Consider the following 21,000-nt stretch of genomic DNA (forward strand, 5'->3'; position numbering starts at 1 on the left):
GAAATTGAGCTTCCTGTGATCTTTTGCTGTGAGGTTTCCTTCCTTTACCTTCTTTCATATTGGTGACCATGTTTCTGTGTTTCTGTGTGTAACACATCTTTAAGCATCTTTTGCAGGGCAGGATGAGTGGCAACAAATTCTTTCAGTTTCTGTTTGCTATGAAAAGTCTTAATTTCACCTTCATTCACAAATGAGAGCTTTGCAGGATATAGTATTCTGGGCTGGCAGTTTTTCTCTCTTAGTACCTGGGCTATGTCTCGCCATTCCCTTCTAGCTTGTAGGGTTTCTGATGAGAAGTCTGCTGTGAGTCTAATTGGAGATCCTCTAAGAGTAATCTGACGTTTCTCTCTTGCACATTTTAGGATCTTTTCTTTATGTTTCACTGTGGTGAGTTTGATTACAATGTGTCGTGGTGAGGATCTCTTTTGGTCATGTTTATTAGGGGTTCTATAAGCTTCCTGTACTAAGATGCCTCTGTCCTTCTCCAAACCTGGGAAATTTTCTGCTAGTATCTCACTGAAAATGCCTTCTAATCCTTTCTCCCTCTCCATGCCTTCAGGAACTCCTAGAACCCGAATGTTGGGTTTTTTAACAGTATCCTGTAGATTCCCGACAATATTTTTTAGATTTCTAATTTCTTCTTCTTTTCTTTGGTTTGCCTGTTTCCTTTCCTGTTCTCTGTCTTCTAAGTCTGATATTCTCTCTTCTGCTTCGCTCATTCTGTTTTTAAGGCTCTCTAATGTGTTTGTCATTTGATCTATTGAATTCTTCATTTCATTATGATTTCTCGTCACTATCACAGTTTCTTGTTCCACTAGTTGTTTCATTTCATTTTGATTCCTCCTTAATATTTCATTTCCACGAGAGAGATTTTCTATCTTGTCCATTAAGGATTTCTGTAGTTCAAGAATTTGTTTTTGAGAATTTCTTAATGTTCTTATCAATTTTTTGAGATCCGCTTCTTGCATTTCTTCGATCTCATCATCTTCATAATCTTGAATTGGGGTGTCTTTTTCATTTGGGGGCGTCATAGTGTCTTCCTTGTTCTTGTTAGCTTGGTTTTTGCGTTTGTTGTTTGGCATGTTGGAGATATTTGGTTTCTTCACTGTGGTGTTTTTTCTTGTTACAATATGGCTCTATATTAAGTGGACTGTCTGCTTTCGGTGGAGCCTTAGAGGCTTGAGATGAGTGTGGACTGAGAGCTGTGTTTGGTTCGTCAGGGTTGAGGGTGTGTCAAAGATGACACTCCCAGGTTAGGTGTGGTAAATCTCTCTTTCTTTTTTTGATTTAAAAGGGAAGTAATTCCACACAGCTGAATGTAATTGGAGGTAGTTAGCAGGCGAATGATATACCCACAGGAGCCAGAGATCAGAAGCTCTTTCCCAAGGACCACACAGGGAATCTCTGCTGCCCTCGGTGTGGGCTCCAATTCTCCTGCAGTCTCCCACTGGGTTGCCAAGTTAGATGCTAATCTCCTGTTATTTCACCCCTCCCCCCAGAGTCAGGTTTTTCTGCTAGGCTCAGGGCTGGTGCAGACCGGAGGTCGCCCTGCTTATGACGTATGTCCAAAATGGCGCCTGCTCTGTCTTGCTCGCCTTTGAGAGGTGAGTGGAGAGAGAGAAACTTGTGTCTGTATCGGTCACTTTTTTATTTTTTTCCTCTCTCTCTTCTAGTTAGCCTGGTGAACTTTTCCCCACGGAGTTCCAAGCCTCGTTCCCTCTAGCCTCCTCTTTCCGCTTGCCTGCTGGTGTTTCGGGCTATCGAGGTTCGGCTCACCTCGTGTTCCAGCGCTGGTGTGTTGAGTCTGGCGCTGGTGTCCCGAAGTTGGGCTCCCACGCTCTCCACACAGGTCCACTGTGAATCACTAGTTCCGGAAGAGTTTCCTCTGCTGTTTCATCCCCTACTCTTCCTTGACTCTGCAGTATCTCCACTTATATTAGACTGTCTCTCCCCCCGGACTATTAGTGTGCTCCCTGCCTATTCTGCCATCTTGCCGCTCTCCCCTCCTATCTTCTTTTCATCTTTTACTCATCAATCAAACGTTCTTCCACTCTCATTTTCCATTTCCCTCCTCAGCCTCTGGTAACCGCCATTATATTTTTAATGTCTATGACTTCTTTAGACTTCACATATGATAAATCCAATTTTAATAATCAGCCCTTCTCATTCCTCATATGGTACTCTTCACATCAAAATGTGAGCCAGATAAGCACTATCCGTACTATATTTTTAGGTCCTTCCATATTTTATAAATTACATTTTCGACTATCATAAATATGACGCAGGTAGCATTATAATGTGAATATTAGACCAATCAGTGCTTCTAGATCATCTGCTGGATTTTTGGTCTATTTAAGTAATACATCAAAATTTGGACTACAAAATGGCACCTTGTTGAATAAAAACCACAAACAGTTGTTAGAGTACCTCTCAGGGCAACACAGTATGTCTGTGGTTATGAACCGCTATCATGAAGAGAGGAGAATTGATTGCACTGTTGATTGTCTGGCACTTCTATGGTATATGCAAGGGAAGACTGGCTACCTAAAAGCCACAAGAGACTGTGACCGTCAGGAAGCCAATTACCATTCAAGAGGGTGGTTCAACATTGATGTTTAATATTCTCTTAGGGGCCATTTGATACTTTTTAAAAAACACAAAATACACTTGAATTGTCATCAGCTACTACACAAAAGTTTACATTATAGTTTAATTTTAGACTAAAATAGATTTCCACTTGAGACTAGTTTTCCATTTATTCTATTTCTAAAGGGAAATGGTTAGTTTTCCTCTTGCATTTGCTTTCAAAACAAAGTGTATTTTATTTTACTTTATTTCGAGAAGTACAATTTTCCAAAAAGCAGTAGGAGGACAAATGATGTGGAAATAATAATATTTCACAAAAGGAATATTTCATGTTTTTATGTTAATATCCTAAATGAGACTTATTAAAATATATGTTCCTAAATATATTTCTGATTTCCTGAAGTCCATATTTTTTCTAAATATTATTTAAGGTATACAACTTTTAATTATTGCTTATATACAGATTCAGGAACACAGTGATACTTCCCACCCATGCTTCCACTCTTCTTCCTCCTCCCTCTCTTATTTCCACTTTTAATTTTCACAAAGACATATTTCAAGTTTACTTTATACTCATAAGATTAACCCTATGCTAAGTAAAGAGTTCAACAAGTAGTATGTAATAAGTTTAATCTCCTTTCCATTCAGGAAGCTATCTTAAGACAAACTTGATTTTTAATATATATTTGCATTTGACTATTTTTTCTTCTCTCCTGTTAATTTTCTCTATCTGTCATTTCAAAATAACAGGTCATCCAAATATAGGCATTAATTTTATGCATAGTTTTATTTTAATTTTTCTAATCATTTTAGTTGATTACTGTGATTATTGACTTACAAATCTAAATTAAATTGAGTTAGTGGATCGATGTTGTTTTTCATGCTTCTAAGAATGCGGCTTTTTTTCCTTTTGGTGTCTGCTTCTATGAGTTGTAGTTAAGGTGCTATATGATTATTTGTTCAGATTTATTTTGTTTTTTTGAAAGATAAGAGTTACAGAGGGAGAAACAAAAAGAGAGAGTGTGAGGAAGAGAGAGTGAGAGAGAGCGAGAGCGAGAGAGAGAGAGAGATCTTCCATCTACTTGTTCATTCCCCAAATAGCCATAACAGTGGGCCAAGCCAAGCTAGGAGCCAGGAGCTTCTTCCAGGTCTCCCACATAGGTGCTGGGGCCCACAAATTCAGGCCATCTTCTGCTGCTTTCCCAGGTATATTAGCAAGGAGCTGGATTGGAAGTGGAGCAGCTAGGGCTTGAACTGGCATCCATATGGGATGCCTGCATCACAGGTAGAGGCTTAACCCATTGCACCACAACACCGAACCCAGGTGCTATATAATTTATTGTATATATTCTTTCACCATTGATACAGTTAAGCACATTTCAAAATATAAGTTAATATTGGGTAACATGTTTGAACTGAGATATACATTCTTTGAGCAACAATGGAAGAACTGTAGCTAAGAATTTTACAGAGCAAAGAAAGTATTGTAAAAAGTGTTACAATTTTTCTGTTTTATATCTTTAATATTAGTTTTTATCATAGATGATCATTGACTTGACAGATATATTTTATTGTGGTAAAATATATACTTTATTAAATATATTCACATAGTTGTATAACATGACCAAAAATATGAACACTTCACAAGTTTGCATGTTATCCTTATATAGGGGATTTGCTAATATTCTCTGTATCTTTCTAATCTTAGTATATATATTTCTGACACAAGCACCAAGAATGTTTTTTTTTTAAATGCTCAGAATCTCTTTCAGAATAAAAATAGGAAAAGTAAAGCAAGTTCGCTAGCAGAATATTATTTAACTCATTATGTTATCAGCACTGTGACCTTTTTACCTTTCCCCTGGCTTGATGAATGTTAACAGATGTCTAAGAAGTCATATTTTGTAGTAGACTAACAGATGGATATCTTTTCTGTTGGGCTAGTCTCTTTGAAGCAATCTTGTTTTTGAGGATGGGTGAGCTGTGGAAGGAGATTCTGTACTGTTCTTGGGAGTCAGGCGTTTCAAGTAGCTTTCCTGTATTCCTGGTTAAGTAGGCTTAGGGAAAGTAATTCTTATCCTAATGTAAGAAACTTGAGGTGTTTTGTCACCTCTAACCTGTATCAAATGCAAACTTTTTTCTAGGATCACAAGACCTCCTAGGCATGCTACTACTGGTTTAAAATCAAAGATCTGTAGAAGGTCAGAGCTGTAAGGCTATAGAAATTATGTTGTGACATTAGATAAAAGGCAGATAAATCTCTGTTGTAATTTCATTGCCCATTAGAAGATGTATGTAATACTAGAATAATACATATGGCTCAACATTTTTAAGAAAATTATAACTAATATTTCTCTTAGTAATTATATATAGAAGAATATTTCCAATTTAAAGTGATGTCACTAGAGACAAATATAACTGGTGATTACTGAATTAAAAAATAAACTTTACATAAATCGTGATATTTAAGGATATCTATATATTACCCAAGTTCAAATGCATAACAAATTAGTATCTAAGCCGTTGTAGTTGAGTTACATCCTAGTTTTGTTTGTTGTTTTTTACATTTGAGTGTAGCATTTCACAGTGTTCCATGGAGTATCAGTACCTTTAGACCTCAAATAAGTTTTTTTTTATGCTGTTTTGCAAAATTCATAATAAATGCTACATATAAAATTCTCTGAAAAGCCCCGCAGTAAGACAAACCTGGAGCTACCTAAGATTAAAGCCCAACTTCAAGATTTTAGTTGCTGGGGCTGGTGCTGTGGTGCAGTGGGTTAACCCCCTGGACTGAAGTGCCAGCATCCGATATGGGAGCTGGTTAGAGATCCGGCTGCTCCACTTCTGATCCAGCTCTCTGCTATGGCCTGAGAAAGCAGCGGAAGATGGCCCAAGTGCTTGGGCCCCTGCACTCAAGTGGGAGACCTGGAGGAGGCTCCTGGCTCCTGGCTTTGGATCGGCACGGCTCCGGCAGTTGCGGCCATCTGGGGAGTGAACCAGTGGATGGAAGAATCTCTCTCTCTCTCTCTCTCTCTCTCTCTCTCTCTCTCTCTGCCTCTCCTCTCTGTGTAACTCTGACTTTAAAATAAATAAATAAATCTTTAAAAAGAAGATTTAGTTGCTTTGCAACACTAGATAGCTATTCAATTTCTGTGCCTCAATCTCATCATCTGATATTATTGCTATTCCCCTCTTGAGTTTGTTGTGAATATTAAATGAATTAATATGTGTAAAGTATTCACAAGAGTGTGGAATATTGTTAGCGCTATGTAGCGGTATTTTTTTGTTTTCAAATGATGACAAATTTGGCCTTGAAACTTACCTCCTCCCCTTTATTTAAACAGATTCTTTCTTTAAGATGTATTAATTTGATTGAGAGGAAGAGTGACAGAGAGGTAAAAACAGATAAGAGAGACCCTTGATCTGCTGGTTCACCCACAAAAACCCACAAATGGCCAGTGCTGTGCCAGGTCAAAGTCAAGAACTCTACCCAAGTTTCACAAGTGGGTGTCAGGAACCTAACTAATTGGGCCATCACCTGCTACCTCCTGGGGTTCATTATTAGGAAACTAGATTGGAAGCAGAGGAGCAGGGATGCAATCTTGCACTCTGATTATTGCATGGGGGCATACCAGCGGCTTAACACACTGTGCCAGCATGTCTGTCCCATAAACAGGTTCGTCTACCATTTTACAGAAGAAATAGTTAAATGGAACATAGTTTCTGAAACAATGATATGACAGGTTCAATACTGTTGCTCCTCTCTTAATTTTAATCATTTAACAGTAAATGTAATTATGAATATTTGAAGAGATTATTAAACTTTCATGTTTTTAAATGCCTATTATGCATTTGCTGAAGAGTCTACAGGAAAATTAACAGTTGCTTGGCAAACTAAAAGTCTGTTAGGCACGTTAGGCTATGGGACAACGGTTTCTTCAAGGCAGCAACCAGCGTCTCCTGCACTGCGGTGTAGCTGCACCCTCTATTATGCTGTGCTGCTTATCCTACCAATCCTTCCTCAAGGTTGTTTTCCTTCTCTGGCTCCATCCTGATCTGTAAATTCACTGCCTTATTGTACTTCCTCCAATTTGTTGTTTTTGCAGGGCAATTTGAACTTCAGCACAGATTGAACATATCCTCTCTTAATATCGATCAGTAATTCAATGAAGTTTGCCAAATATCTGTGCCAATATGGTTGATTTCTAGTGCCCACATCGTTTTATGGCTTTGCTGCTGTCTAGCCAAATGCTGCTTCTATTTATTGTTTTGAAAACTCCCGATGGCTGTATTTTGTCAAACTTCTGCTATCAGTCATAGACCTGAACTTAGTAACTATTAATGTTTTGTCTGTCTGAATGGTGATTCCTAAGAGTCACTGTAATATTTGTTCCTTACTTGAGTAACCTGTTACTACTTACATGTGACTTCTCTGTTCTTTCATTGTTTGATTTTTAGATCTTAATAGCTTTCCTTTTAGTTACATTTCTAAATTTTTAGGATACAGGTGTCTTTGTGAATAGAAAAAAAACTTTGGGAAAATATTTTAATTTATTTCTTAATTAACACATACCAATTACAAATTTATGTCTATCTGAGTCCAAGAATTTTTCTAAATATGTTTATACCCAGAGCATAAACATCTCCTGAAAATGAACTTGAATACTACCTCTGCCTTGGAAGATTTTAATCTTCTCAGTTTATCTATAAGAAATTTCAAAGCCGTTTTTACTAGATTCAATGTGGTATATCACATTAACCTGTTGTATCACCAGATGTTTCATTATTCATGTTTTAGTACATCATGCTTGACCCAAAGTAGCTTTGAGTACAAACAACAAAAGAGCCAACACACAGTACTTGACAGAAAGGCTGAAGCAATGTGGCATATCTAAACTACTTTTCATTTCGGGGAGGGGGATATTATTAATTGCAATGTCTTGACTGTTAATTAAATTTTATTTTTAAAATATAAAATCTTACTGCAGTGAACTGACTCACCATTTCATTTAAGATTTGATTATTCATTGTTCTCCTTTAGTTAATTTACTTATCCACATGCTTAACAGAAAAGCTTTCCAACTAATATGAATGGAAGGGCACAGTATAACCAATTAGGAAACTATAAAATTGCCTTAGTTTTTGTTCAGAGCACTGTTGAAAACCCAAAATCACTGTTTTTTTCTTTCAAATTGTTTATAAGCCATGGATTATTTACCCCTCTACTTTTATTTTAAGAACTATAGACCATATACATTGTCGGTCTAATGTTTGCTTACTAGTGTGAGAGGAGTGCAAGGAGAGTTGTGTTTTAGAGCATGCATGAATGATTAAAAAACACAAGGATTTCAAAAACCTATATAGTACAGAATAAATCCAGACAGAATCATCGCTTCATAAAGGACCCTAAGGACAAAATAGTCCAACTTATTTATTTGGCATATGAATAAAATAAATCACAGGAAAGTTGTATGATACAATTTTTCACTTGTTCTGACCAGATGCCTTATATGGCATCTTTGCAGACCCATTTTAGGTAAGTTTAAGGAATTTAAAATTCAAGTTATTAATGTAAGGATTAGTGGACAAAACACTGGGGAAAAAATTGGGAGTCATAATTTCTCCTCCTAACCCTATTACATACTGGCTGTGTTATTTTATGGCCCTCTTCCACTTATCGTCTTTGTGACTCAAATTATTTCATTGATAAAATTGGGAATTTGTTTCAGATATTCATTACAATTCTTTTAAGTCTAAAGGACTTTTTTATAACAGATTAAGCCTACAGTTTGTCCTTGTATACTTACTAACAATAATAGCTGGTAATACACACGTAAACACAAACACACATACATAACTATGACACATGGACATTTTCATATATTTTAGGTTTAGCAGAGTGTTCAGAAACAATACACAATAGGAAAAAGGGAGCCCCTTCATTGGAAGATGCTAGGAATAACTGGGTATCCATATTCAGAGGAAAGAAAATTGGATCTTTATTTTCACCAAACACAAATATAAACTCAAAATGAATTAAACACTTAAACATAAGGCCTGACACCATAAAACTCCTAGAAGAAAACATAGAGGGAAACATTTCCTTGCCATTAGATTTGGCAATAAATTTTTGGATATGATACCAAAAGCATGGGCAACAAAAGCAAAAATAAACACGTGGCATGAAATCAAACTCAGACACTTCTACACAGCAAGGAAAACAAAATCACAAAAAGGCAAACTATGGAATGGGGGAACATATTTTCAAACCATGTTTCTAATAAAGAATTAATATCCGAACATATATAAGAAACTCACAAAACTCAATAGCCAGAAAACAAATAACCTGATTACAAAATGGACAGGGGTGGACATTTGGCATAGCAGTCAACATAACTCTAGGGATGCCTGAGTCCATTTCAGAGTTCTGGGTGCCAGTTCTGCTTCCAATTTCATCTTCCTGCTAATATGCATTCTGAGAAGCAACAGGTTCAAGGAATTGAGTCCCTGCTACTAATGTGGGAGACCCAATATGACTTTCTAGCTCTTGGCTTTGATTTTTCATAATGGGAAGAAAGAAGGGCATACTGTCATGTGTATAGTATAATTCAGTGAAGCAATATTGATAACTATATACCAAATGATATGACATCTACGCAATTGGCCATTATTTTTTAAAATTTCTTTTTATTTCACAGAACGACAGAAAGAGATAAACAGAGAGATCTCCTTTCTATTAGTTCACTCCCCCAAATGCTTGCAATGGCCAGTGCTGGACTAGGCTGAAGCCAGGAGCCAGGAACTCCATATATATTTACATTTATTTGGTTTCGCCATATACAAGCATGAGGAAGATCAAAGAGTAGAAAAGCTACTTGAAGATTTTATTCCCAGCTCATCCTTTAGCAGAAGTAGGAACAAGGATAGTCATTACAAATGGATCCCTTATAGTATTTCAGTGTACCTCCTTTGATGATAGTATTTTAGCAGGAATTTAGTACGTTTAGTTGAGTACCATTTAGAACAACAATCCAATGCTCTTGGCAGACACCAAAACATATTAGCAAGAGTCTTGTAATTTTTCAGACAATTTGGGTTTTACTGCCTTTGGGTATGTATTCTGTGTTTTGAATTGGGGATCAGACATTTTGTCAAACTCTTTTTCAGAGTTTTCAAACTGTTCATTGCTCACAAAAAAAGGAGTTAGAAGATTTGAAAATTACTTTACTAAAAAATATCCATCAATTCAACTTTAATTTACTTTTGGCTCATACTGTGCAACAGGGCCCTATTAAAACTGCATCCATATTTCAATTCCATTCAGAAATGATCCTCATTTTAAAAGGTATGATTCTTGTTTTAGGTATAACAGCTGCAGCGATGGCTGAGGCAATGAAGCTGCAGAAGATGAAGCTTATGGCTATGAACACTCTTCAGGGAAATGGAAGCCAAAATGGGACTGAATCTGAGCCTGATGAGCTGAATTCTAACACAGGTGAGTATCTTGAGGAATCTCAGTCGGATGTCTCTTACTAATTTTTGTGGAGTGAGGGAGAGAAGGGTTGACAGTGGAATAGAGAGTAATATGTATAATATTGTGATTATAAACAGTTACTCCAGAGTGGTACTTAAGCTTATTGCTAACTTTTACACTGAAACTGGAAAACCATCTGATTCCTGTTGCAGAATCATTTAGCTATCTTTGTTGTTTGTAGCAAGGGAATTAAATACTAATTCTTAGAGTAATAGCCATTTTGCTCTCTGCCTGCTAAAAGCAGCCCCACTCCACCTTCACCCCAAGGGGTCTTATTCCAACTCCATTCTTTCCTAAATAATTTATCACTGGAAGGCAAGGCTGAGAATTCAGATTGTTGGGCTGCCGTCTGTTTTGGTGGAGTTCCATGTTCTTAGCTAAATATAGGTGCTGACAGACCTCAGGCATTATTGACAGGGGCTAGAGAAAAGCAATGGAACAGAGAGAAGGCCATAAAAAGGACAAATGGAAGAAAGTGAGTGAAGAGAAAGATGACTCTGAAGTGGCATGTGCCCTGCCTTTATACTTATTTTTAAAAGTAAAAATTATATCTTTTTATTTATTTGAAAGGGGATAGAGAGAGGGAGAGGGGTAGGGAGAGGGGGAGGGAGAGGGGGAAGAGAGAGAGAGAGAGAGAGAGAGAGAGAGAGAGAGAGAGAGAGAGAGAGAATCATCCATTCACTCATTCACGTTCCAAAGGCCCATAACAGCCAGGGCTAAAACCATAAGCCCAGTATTCAACCCAGGTCTCCCACATTGGGAGGCAAAGATACAACTATTTGAACCATCACCTGCTGCCTCCCAGGATCTATATTAATAGGAAGCTATAATGGGAAGTACAGCTCGAACTTAAAGCCAAGCATTGTGATATGCAAAGTAGGAGACCCAAATGGCATCTTATCTGCTGTGCCAAACCTCCAGCACCATACTACTTGTTTTTAGTCCTTTGTACTGTAATAAATGTACTTTTTCTTTGATCATAAGAACCCTCAAATATGTTTTGAAAGTAGATGGGATAGGCCAGCGCTGTGGCTCAACAGGCTAATCCTCCGCCTAGCGGCGCTGGCACACCGGGTTCTAGTCCCAGTTGGGGAGTCGGATTCTATCCCAGTTGCCCCTCTTCCAGGCCAGCTCTCTGCTGTGGCCCGGGAGTGCAGTGGAGGATGGCCCAAGTGCTTGGGCCCTGCACCCCATGGGAGACCAGGAGAAGCACCTGGCTTCTGCCTTCGGATCAGCGCGGTGCACCGGCCGCAGCGCGCCAGCCTCGGGGACCATTGGAGAGTGAACCAACGGCAAAGGAAGACCTTTCTCTCTGTCTCTCTCTCTCTCACTATCCACTCTGCCTGTCAAAAAAAATCAAAAATAAAAAAAAGTAGATGGGATAATATGTGAATGAATGGATGGATGGATAAATGAATCATTAAAGTTTAATTTGGGGGGGATTATAAGTGTCAGTAAAAATGGTCTTAGCAGCCTTAGATTTTCAAGCTTACTCTGCTGTTAAATCCAATATAATGTGATAGATTGTTAGCAGCTTTACTTCTCTTAAAAATACAAGCATGATAGACATTATTATTGAGGAAAATATAAAGTTGAATTAATGAGGAAAATTATTTAATCAAATTGGTCAGAGGAATTACTTTGACTTTAATACAGTGTGGATCCCCTTATTAAAACTGCAAAGCTATTGGTGAATTATAGAATAAGAATTGCTTTTCGGTGCTCATGGTGGTACTTTCTATATAACCTAAGACAAAACATGACATTAAACAAAGACTAGAAACAACAGGAATTAGGATAGTTACCAGGTACTAAGTACTAAGTATCTTAATGTTACCTAGATCCCTAGAAAATGATATTCACAATACTCCCATTTTACAGATCAGATAGTAGAGGCGCAAAATGTTTCAACTTTGCCCACTGTCATAAAGCTAGCAAATATAAACCCGAGTTTCAGTCTCTTGTCTGGTTCAGTTGAAAGTGTTTTTCTAGATTCTGCCTCCTCTTCAGTGCTATTTTGTAATGGGAATTTAACTTTATTAAGTCCCTGGAATAAAATGGTTAAAATAAGGATCTGTGAGAAAACAAATGATCAGTTTCCTAGTCCTAAATACCTTTTAACTCATACGGATTTTAAATGTTAAAGCATCTTAGAAATGACCAATATTTGAAAGGCAGCCTCTTATAATTCAATGCTGTTGCCAAGGAATGTTTTGTACAAATAAAGATTAATGAGAACCCATGCATTAACTTCTGTCATGTTTCAGGTATACTAGTTTCTGAAAAAGGCTTTCTAAAGAATCACTATGCTTCTTGGTTTGGGAGATATAGTCTATTTCTCATGTGCTGAGTAGTTAATAATTGTTCTAGCTAGATATAACTTGCTATAACCAATGCCTAGCTCCAAATATGTTATAATAAAATAAAGCATTAGGTTTCCATCTGTATGTAATGCATACTTATTGATGTAAGAATAGGAAGGCAGTGATCACTCTCCTTGATCATGCAGAAACTGTAATCTAACCATTGTTATCTTGATGTGATGAAGGGATCAGACTTGAAATATCTGCTGCATCATCATTATCATCATCACCATCATCATCATCATCATCATCATCATCATCATCATCTAGATATAAATGAAGCTCTGGAGGATTTTCAAACTCCAGATAAATGAATCTTTCTTCTACTGGAAAATAATAAACTACTGTTTCAAAAGGAATCATTTTAAATAGATTTTTTTTCACAAATTTTAAATATGAACATTTTTGTCAACCTGGGGTACTAGTATGACTGATACTCTTTGGGTCCTCTATCTTACTATTTATTTATTTTTTAGGAGATTTATTGGAAAGACAGAGTTACAGAGAGGGGAGGAAACAGACACATACATACACACACACACACACACACAGAGAGAGAGAGAGAGAGAGAGAGAGAGAAAGAGAGATCTCGCATCCACTGTTTCACTCCTCAAATCGCCAAACAGCCTGGGCTGGGCCAGGCCAAAGCCAGTACCCTGGAACTCCATCCAGACCTCCCACATGGGTGTTGTACTTGGGTCATCTTCCACTGCCTTCCCAGGTGCGTTAGCAGGGAACTGGATCAGAAGCAGAACAGCCAGCACTCGAACTAGTCTGCATATGGAATACTGGGCATTGCAGGCGGCAGCGTAACCTACTGTGTGAAAATGCTGGCAGTTGTCTCAGTATTTAAACTGAGATAAAAGACTAAACTTTATTTCTTTTTCGACATTGGTGTGCTTTAATGTCTTCCAAGAATAGAAAGAAGTAGATTGTGTTGACAGTGGAGATCATAGTTAACATTAATTTTGTATTTAAAGATTTATATATTTCTTTTAAAGGGAGAGAGAGTGAGTGTGAGAGAGCTCTTCCATCTGCAGGTTTGCTCCCTGAATAGCTGCAACCATAGGGTCAGGTTGAATCCAAGAGTCTGGAACTCCATCTGGGTCTCCCATATGGGTGGCAGGGGCCCAAGCACTTGGATCATCTGGTGCTGCTTTCATAGTCACATTAGGAGTAGGCTGAATCAGAAGTGAAACAGCTGGGACTCCAACTGGTGCTCATATGCGATGCTAGACATCACAAGTGGAGGCTTAATAGACATTGCAAGTGGTGGCTTAATATGCTGCACCAAAATGCAAGCCCCCGGTTGACTTATATAGGTTCTGAATAATAGTTATGGGGATGATCTACATAAAGGTTACTGGTAGAAGTAGAATGGGACAATTGGATAATTAACTCAAAGGAAAGCTAGGTCTTCAATAATTTCTGGGACTGTTTACAAAGCTGGTACTATAAAAATGAGGAAAAGGAAAAATCAGTCAGTTTAATATTAATATACAGTCAAATGGATTGTGAGATATTGTATTCAGAAAACACATTGTTTTCCATCATTTGTGTGGTAGTGCAGAAATGAGCATTAGATTATGATCAGATACACTTGTTTTCAGCCTTGTAACAGAATACCAGTGGTGTTTGAAGTGATCAGCAAATAATAAACCATAAAGGGCAAGTGTGTGAATGAAATAAACGGTGTGGCTAGTGACCATTTCTAAACCACTCCGTGAGAAGTTAGAATAATCCTTGAATTGATTCATGACAGAATTTGATTCCTATATTTTTGAAGCGTCCACAATATACAATCTTCCAACGGTGCAATATGCAACATGATGGTGTTCTGACACAAGACAAAAGTCACTTGAATTCAAATGTTTATGATCTAGGAGAGGAGATAAAATGTATATAAAGATATAAATAGTTACACCTTGAGAATGTGCTAAAAGCATCAAAAAGATCAAAGTAGTATGAGAATTTAGAGAAAGAAGAAATTTCTTCTAAGAGAATCAGGAAGGAATTCAAGTGTAGGATATAGCATCTGAACTGGTCTTTGAAGGTTGTGAAAGTGGAAATCGGAAAGTAGGTGGCTTTAAATGATGTGTTACACAGACAATAGGATTCCCCTGGGGAATCCTTTCCAAACAGTGGTTCCCAGATCCCTCAGGCCATCTCTAGGACTTAAGTAAGAATTGAGTGTATGAATTAAGTTGAGTATATGAATTACATCCTTAGGTTAACTATAAGGCACCTGTTGCTTACAATTTTAATGAAGAAGATTTCTAAAATTAAATTTCAGAGTTCTAAGTGATTTGAGATAATTGATTCCAATCCTCTCATACAACATGTAATGATTGAAGGATGGGAAACTGGCTTGCCATCACACGCCTAGGTAATGAGAGATCTGATACTAATTCATAATCCCTTGATTTTACTTCTATAACATTATTCCGTCAATGATTGAATCGATTTTCTAGTATAGTTTAAGGTACATAATGGAACTTTTTCTTTGAAAGTGAGTACCAGTCACTAACCCTAAAGAAATAGATGAAGTGAGTGAGAGAGGTTGTCTTTCATTTGACCTGTCCAAAGTTCTGTTTATAAGGTAGGTGCCTGACCTCAGGTCAGACCTGACCTGACCTCAGGATCTACTCTTAGCATTATCATTTTCACTATATTGCTGATATGTTTCTTATTGATATTATTTTTTCTCTTTTAATTAAGTGAGTTATAAGAAACAAATGTTTCACTTAGTGGTCTCAAACTGCCAATTAACCAAACCTTAAAAATTATGTTGGATGGGGCTGGTGTTGTGGTGCAGTGGATTAAGCATCCCATATGAGCATCGGTTCTGGCTGCTCCCTGCTAATGCTCCTAGGAAAGCAGCAGAAGATGGTCCAAGTGCTTGGGCCCCTGCACCCATATGGGAAATGCAGCTGAAGCTCCTGGCTTTGGTCTGGCCCAGCCCTGGCCATTTCAGCCTTTTTGGGAGTGAACCAATGGATGGCCGATTCTCTCTCTCTTTCTCTCTCTCTCTCTCTCTCTCTCTCTCTCTCTCTCTCTCTCTCTCTCTCTTCCTCTCTCCTTGTGTGTGTGTGTGTAACTCTGCCTTTTAAAATAAATAAATCTTTAAAAAGAATTATGCTAGGGCCAGGCATTTGGTATACCTCTTAAGGCATCTCTTGAGATGCCTTCATCTCACATTACAATTCCTGGGTTCAACTCCGGATTTGCTCCTAATTCTAGTTTATTGGTAATGCATACTCTGAGAGGCAACAGGTAATGGCTCAAGTAGTTGGGACCATACTACCCATATGGGAGACCTGAATTGATTTCCCAGCACCTAACTTTGGCCTGACACAGCCTCTAAGCTGTTACAGGCATTTGGTGAGTAAACCAGTGGATAGGAGATGCCTGTCTGTCTCTATCTCTCAGTCTCTCTTTCAGAGAAATAAAATACATTTAAAAATATATTAGATTTACAAACATTATAAATGATTAAATAAAATTTAAGTGTATATATGACTTTTAAGTAAAAATTCAATGACACATCTCAGCTCTGAAATCAAGCCTAGTAAATATTACCATTTTTCCTCCTTATTTATTCTTATAAGGCATTTGAACAGCATTTGTTCTTATAAGGCACAATTGTAAATAGAAGTGAATGATTTCTCATCATACCATTTGTTTGTGGTCATGTTAACATTCTGCTTAATAGAAATATTTTTGTGCCTATAAGCCAGCCATTTTCACAATGATCTATGTAATCAGAAAACCTAAAAAAATTTTCTTTTTTAATTTCAGAAGGGGTATTCTCTGCTTTAACTGCCTTTTGTAACACTATTGCTATTCAGTTTCTTCATTGTTATTAGTTGCTGAATTCTGAGAAGGCAAAAATGGTGTACATATAAGATGTAAAATATTAAATTAAATTTTTTCTGTTGGTGTTCATGTCTACTTATCATTTTTAAAAGCATCACATTTTGTTTTCTCTATTTATTCTTTATAAGTTCTTATTCCAACCCCTGCACTATCTGTTGACTCTCTCTGTTTAATTGTTGAAGTTATGGCTTTTATTTGTGATGGGTTTTAGTTACTCTATTAGATCAGGGAAAATATATAGTATTTGTGTTTTTGAGACTGGCCTATTTCATTAAATATAATGGTTTCCAGTTGTATACATTTGTTGAAAAGACAGGATTTCATTTTTATGGCTGAGTAGTATTCCATAGTGTATATGTACTATGGTCTGTTTATCTAGTCATTGGTTGATGGACATCTGTGTTGATTCCATATCTTAGCTATTGTGAATTGAGCTACAATAAACATGGGGGTATGGATAACTCTTTCATATTCTGATTCCATTTCCTTTGGATAAATTCCCAGGAGTGAGATGGCTGGGTCATATGCTAGATGTATTTTCAGATTTCTGAGGAATTTCTATACTGTCTTCAACAATGGCTGTACTAGTTTACATTCTCATCAATAGTGCATTAGGGTACCTTTTTCCCACATCATCACCTGCATTTATTGTTTGTTGATTTCTCTATGCAAGCCATTCTAACTGGGGTGAGGTAAAAATCTCATTCTGCTTTTGATTTGTGTTTCTCTGATGGCTAGTGATCCTGAGCATTTTTCTCATGTGTCTTTTGGCTATTTGGATTTCTTCTTTTGAAAAATGCCTCTTCAAGTCCTTTGCCCATTTATTAACTGGATTGATTATTTTTGAGCTCTTTATAGTTTCTGGATATCAATCCTTTACCAGTTTCCTAGTTTTTGAATATTTTGTCACATTCTGTTGGTTGCCTCTTCACTTTGCAGTATAGAAGCTTCTCTGCATGATGTAATCTAAATTTTCTATTTTGATTTTTATTGCCTGTGCTTCTGGGATCTTTTCCAAGAAGTCTTTGCCTATGCCAACATCTTGCAGGCTTTTCACAATGTTTTTCTGTAGTAATTTAATGGTATTAGGTACTAGATTTAGATCCTTGATCCATTTTGAGTTGATTTTTGTATAAGGTGTAAGGGAGGGGTCTTATTTTGTACTTCTCCATGCAGAGACGCAATTTTCCATTTGCCAAATTGATTGATTTTAGCTCCTTTGTCAGTGATTAGTTGGGTGTAGATGTGTGGATTGATTTCTGGAGTTTCTATTCTGTTGCATTGTTCTGTCTGTTTTTGGGCCAGTACCAGGCTGTTTTGATTATAAATGCCCTGTAGTATGTCCTGAAATATGGTCATGTGATGTCTCTGTTGTTTGAGATTGCTTTAGCTATTCGAGGTCTCTTGTGTTTCCATATGAATTTTAACATCAATTTTTCTATATCTGAGAAGAATGACATTGATATTTTGAATGGGATCACAATGAATCTTTAAATTGCTTTCCATAGTATGGACATTATTTCACTTACTGATATTTCTGAGTGATTTTTAAAAGCAGAGACAGGAAAGGAGAAAATAGAATTAATAACATTAGTCTTAAAAAGGGAAAGCAAACATAGAAGTTAGAGATTCTTAGTCAAGAACAGCATTTTCTTTTTTGAAGACAAACCTATAGTTTCTTCGATTTGAGGTTTTGTTTAATAGCTTCTGTAATGGCTGCACCATGACTCTGCATCAAGATTTCAGCATGAATAACAACCTGTTCATGTTTCATTTAGCTCCAAATGAGAAATTCTGTCTTTTATTGTTTTAGGAAATTAGTCTGTGTACTATTGCTCCTGGAGCTTTATAATTAATCACTAAAGGTTATAGCTGTGGAGAGTTTGTGGGAAATAGATGCCTGAACGATTATAATTGTAGCTGTCAAATCAAAAATATAGTTATACAGCAGCAGGTCTTTTGTTAAAAAAAACTATAACAAAGGCTTCAAGGGTCGTCCATTTACTTGTAGAAATAAATGGAGTAATTTTTATCTGTGTTGCTGATTTCAGAAAGCACTCTGCACAGTGACTTCCTCTGGAGAATTCATGATGATGACCATGTAAATCTTTATCCTCTGAGTCCCCACTTGTTCTGACTTTTGTGTTGGTTTAACTTTAGTGGAGCAGATGTTGAGTATTTCATCTTTAAGAAAACAAAGTTTATAGTGGAAAGAACCCAAGGATACGTGTCTTATTAACTTGCAAAGTTGAATTAGAAATTCCCAAGATTGCCTTTTTTCTTTATGTTATCCAAACACCTCATTAGATATGAAGCAAGATGTTTCTAGAGAACTGAAACATACTTGTTTTTATTAGATTCTAATATCAAGAACTGTTTTAGAAGGTTTTTCTCATAGAATTGTAAACTTTTACTATTCAATCAATCTTCCTTTTGTGACTCCATCCCCTTAAAAGGAAATATAGGCCAGAAAAACCTAAAGTATCTTTAAAGACCCTTCTAAAAACTTATTCCATGAATGAGCAAAACTCACTACTGGGCACTGTTAAGTATGATTGTTTATTATCCTTTTTTTAAATTGCTATTTATTTAAAAGGCAGAGAGACATAGAGAAAGAAAGGGAGAAAAAGAGTGCTTGTATCCACTGATTCACTCCCCAAATGCCCTCAGTGATGAAAGCTAGCCTGTGGCTGGGGCCAAGAGTCAGAAACTCAACTTGAAAATTATTGGTCCCTCACTACTTTTAATTATTAATTATTGTCTTAATTTAATGAAAACTCTCCTGAATCTGTTGCTCTCATAGTTCAGATTATTTGTCACTTCAGTTTCTGAACCCATCTTCAGGTTTAAGTTGTTGTCACATGATCAATATGTGCCTGAATCCGTGTTCAGGGCATTGGTAGGAATGTTTTGCCTACCCTTGAGATGTGGGACATACTTTTTGTATCATCGCCCTGTTTTGACATTGCTCTGTGGGTGACCATTCTTTGAGTGCTTCTCTCCTGCCTCTTTGTAACTCTGTCTAGGTGTGTGACCTGCATGGATTTTCACAGTTTATTGATGAGCCAATTGTTTAGACTGCACTCAGAAACCTTGATAAAGTCAAAATAAATTATGGCTATTACTTCCCTTTTATCTCTCAAGTTGTCATTCTGTTACAGAAGGGGAGATTAGATTTGCCTGACAAAACTTGATCTTTAGGGTGTTATCCAGCATAGTGTTCTCTGTGAAGTATTTGCAGATTTGTTTGTATTAGTTTCCAAGACACATATGTTATCCTCACAAAATAAATATAAAGTTAAAAATAATAGAAAGGAAAAATATAAAAAATGGTTCACAAACAGGGCCAAAAATATAGAAATTTACTTCCATTTGTTTAAACTTTTGTGGAAATTATTGTAAATCAGTTTTCATACTAAGGAGACTGTTTCCATAAATAGAGTTTATATTAAATAAATTGTGTTATATTTTTTCATTAAAAATGTTCATGGATGGAGGAACATTATGGTGCTGCAGGTTAATCCATAACTTGTGATATCTGCATCCTATATCAGAATACTGCTTTGAGTCACAGCTACTCTGCTTCCAGTCCAGCTTCCTGCTAATGCATCCTTGAAAGTGGTGGATGATGGCTCAAGTGATTGTGTTCCTGCCACCCTTGTGGAGGAGATGGAGTTCTGGAATCCTGGGTTCAACCTTGCCCAATCCTGGCTGTTTCAGGCACTTGGAGAGTGAATCACCAGATGGAAGATCAATATCTCTCTCTCTCTCTCTCTCTCTCAGCCTTTCAAGTAGATAAAAATAAATTAAAAATAGACAGTCAAGATTAAGATGTTCATTTATGAATTAATTGAAACGACAAAAATATAATCTAGACTTGCTAATTACAGCACCAAGTTTCAAAGGCTGACCTATACTATACATTGATTTTTATTATCTCCTGAAGAGTGTATTTGTATCTAAAAATTAAAATAATTGCCATTATACACTATCATGATTGTCCTCATTTTCTTTATGAAACACAGTTTAATAAAAATACACGTTTATTCATATTATTGTCCCTCATGTAATGGATTTTACTTGTTTTTTAACTTTAAAAATTTTTAAATTTATTTTCATTTTTTATTTGAAGTGCAGAGAGGCAGATAGAGAGAGAACTCTCTTGCATTGGTTACTCGCCATATGCCTGCAACAGCTAGGGCTGAAGTAAGCCGAAGCCATGAGCTTGGAATGTAATCTGAGTCTCCCATATGTGTGTCAGAGACCCAAGTATTTGAACCAGCATTTGCTACCTCTACTGGTACATTAGCAGGAAACTGAGTCAGAAACAGGGTAGCTGGGACTCAAACTAGGTAGTCTACAATATGTAATGTGCCAAAAGTCCACCCCATTTTCCACCTTATAGTAGACATATTAGGGTATAAAACTTGGAAACAAGAGAGCACTTCATAAAATTCATGAAAAATGGGATTAAAGGATGTCTATTTTGGTGCAAAAAAAATGAAATCCATGCATCGTTTTTTCAAAATATGCATTTTCCATGACCATTTGAATACCTACTCAACATGGATTTCATTTCATTTTTTTGTACTGACATAACTGTATCTTTTAATTACATTTTAAGGTACCATCATAATCACT

General features: G+C 36.8%; 1 protein-coding gene and 1 non-coding gene across 2 annotated transcripts in view; one reads left to right on the plus strand and one right to left on the minus strand.

Moving 5' to 3' along the window:
- The window catches only part of DACH2 (dachshund family transcription factor 2), a 551,788-nt gene that overhangs the window by 403,963 nt on the left and 126,825 nt on the right, over positions 1 to 21,000 (plus strand). Inside the window, exon 4 of the mRNA XM_062183058.1 lies at positions 9,950 to 10,081. Within this exon, the coding sequence (XP_062039042.1) occupies positions 9,950 to 10,081 (132 nt within the window). The remainder of the gene's footprint in view (positions 1 to 9,949; positions 10,082 to 21,000) is intronic.
- LOC133753877 (U6 spliceosomal RNA) lies at positions 4,212 to 4,318 on the minus strand. The gene has a single exon (XR_009865115.1). It is a non-coding gene; the product is annotated as a U6 spliceosomal RNA (small nuclear RNA).

This window comes from Lepus europaeus, chromosome X (genome assembly GCF_033115175.1).
Source record: "Lepus europaeus isolate LE1 chromosome X, mLepTim1.pri, whole genome shotgun sequence".
Taxonomy (NCBI): Eukaryota; Metazoa; Chordata; class Mammalia; order Lagomorpha; family Leporidae; genus Lepus; species Lepus europaeus.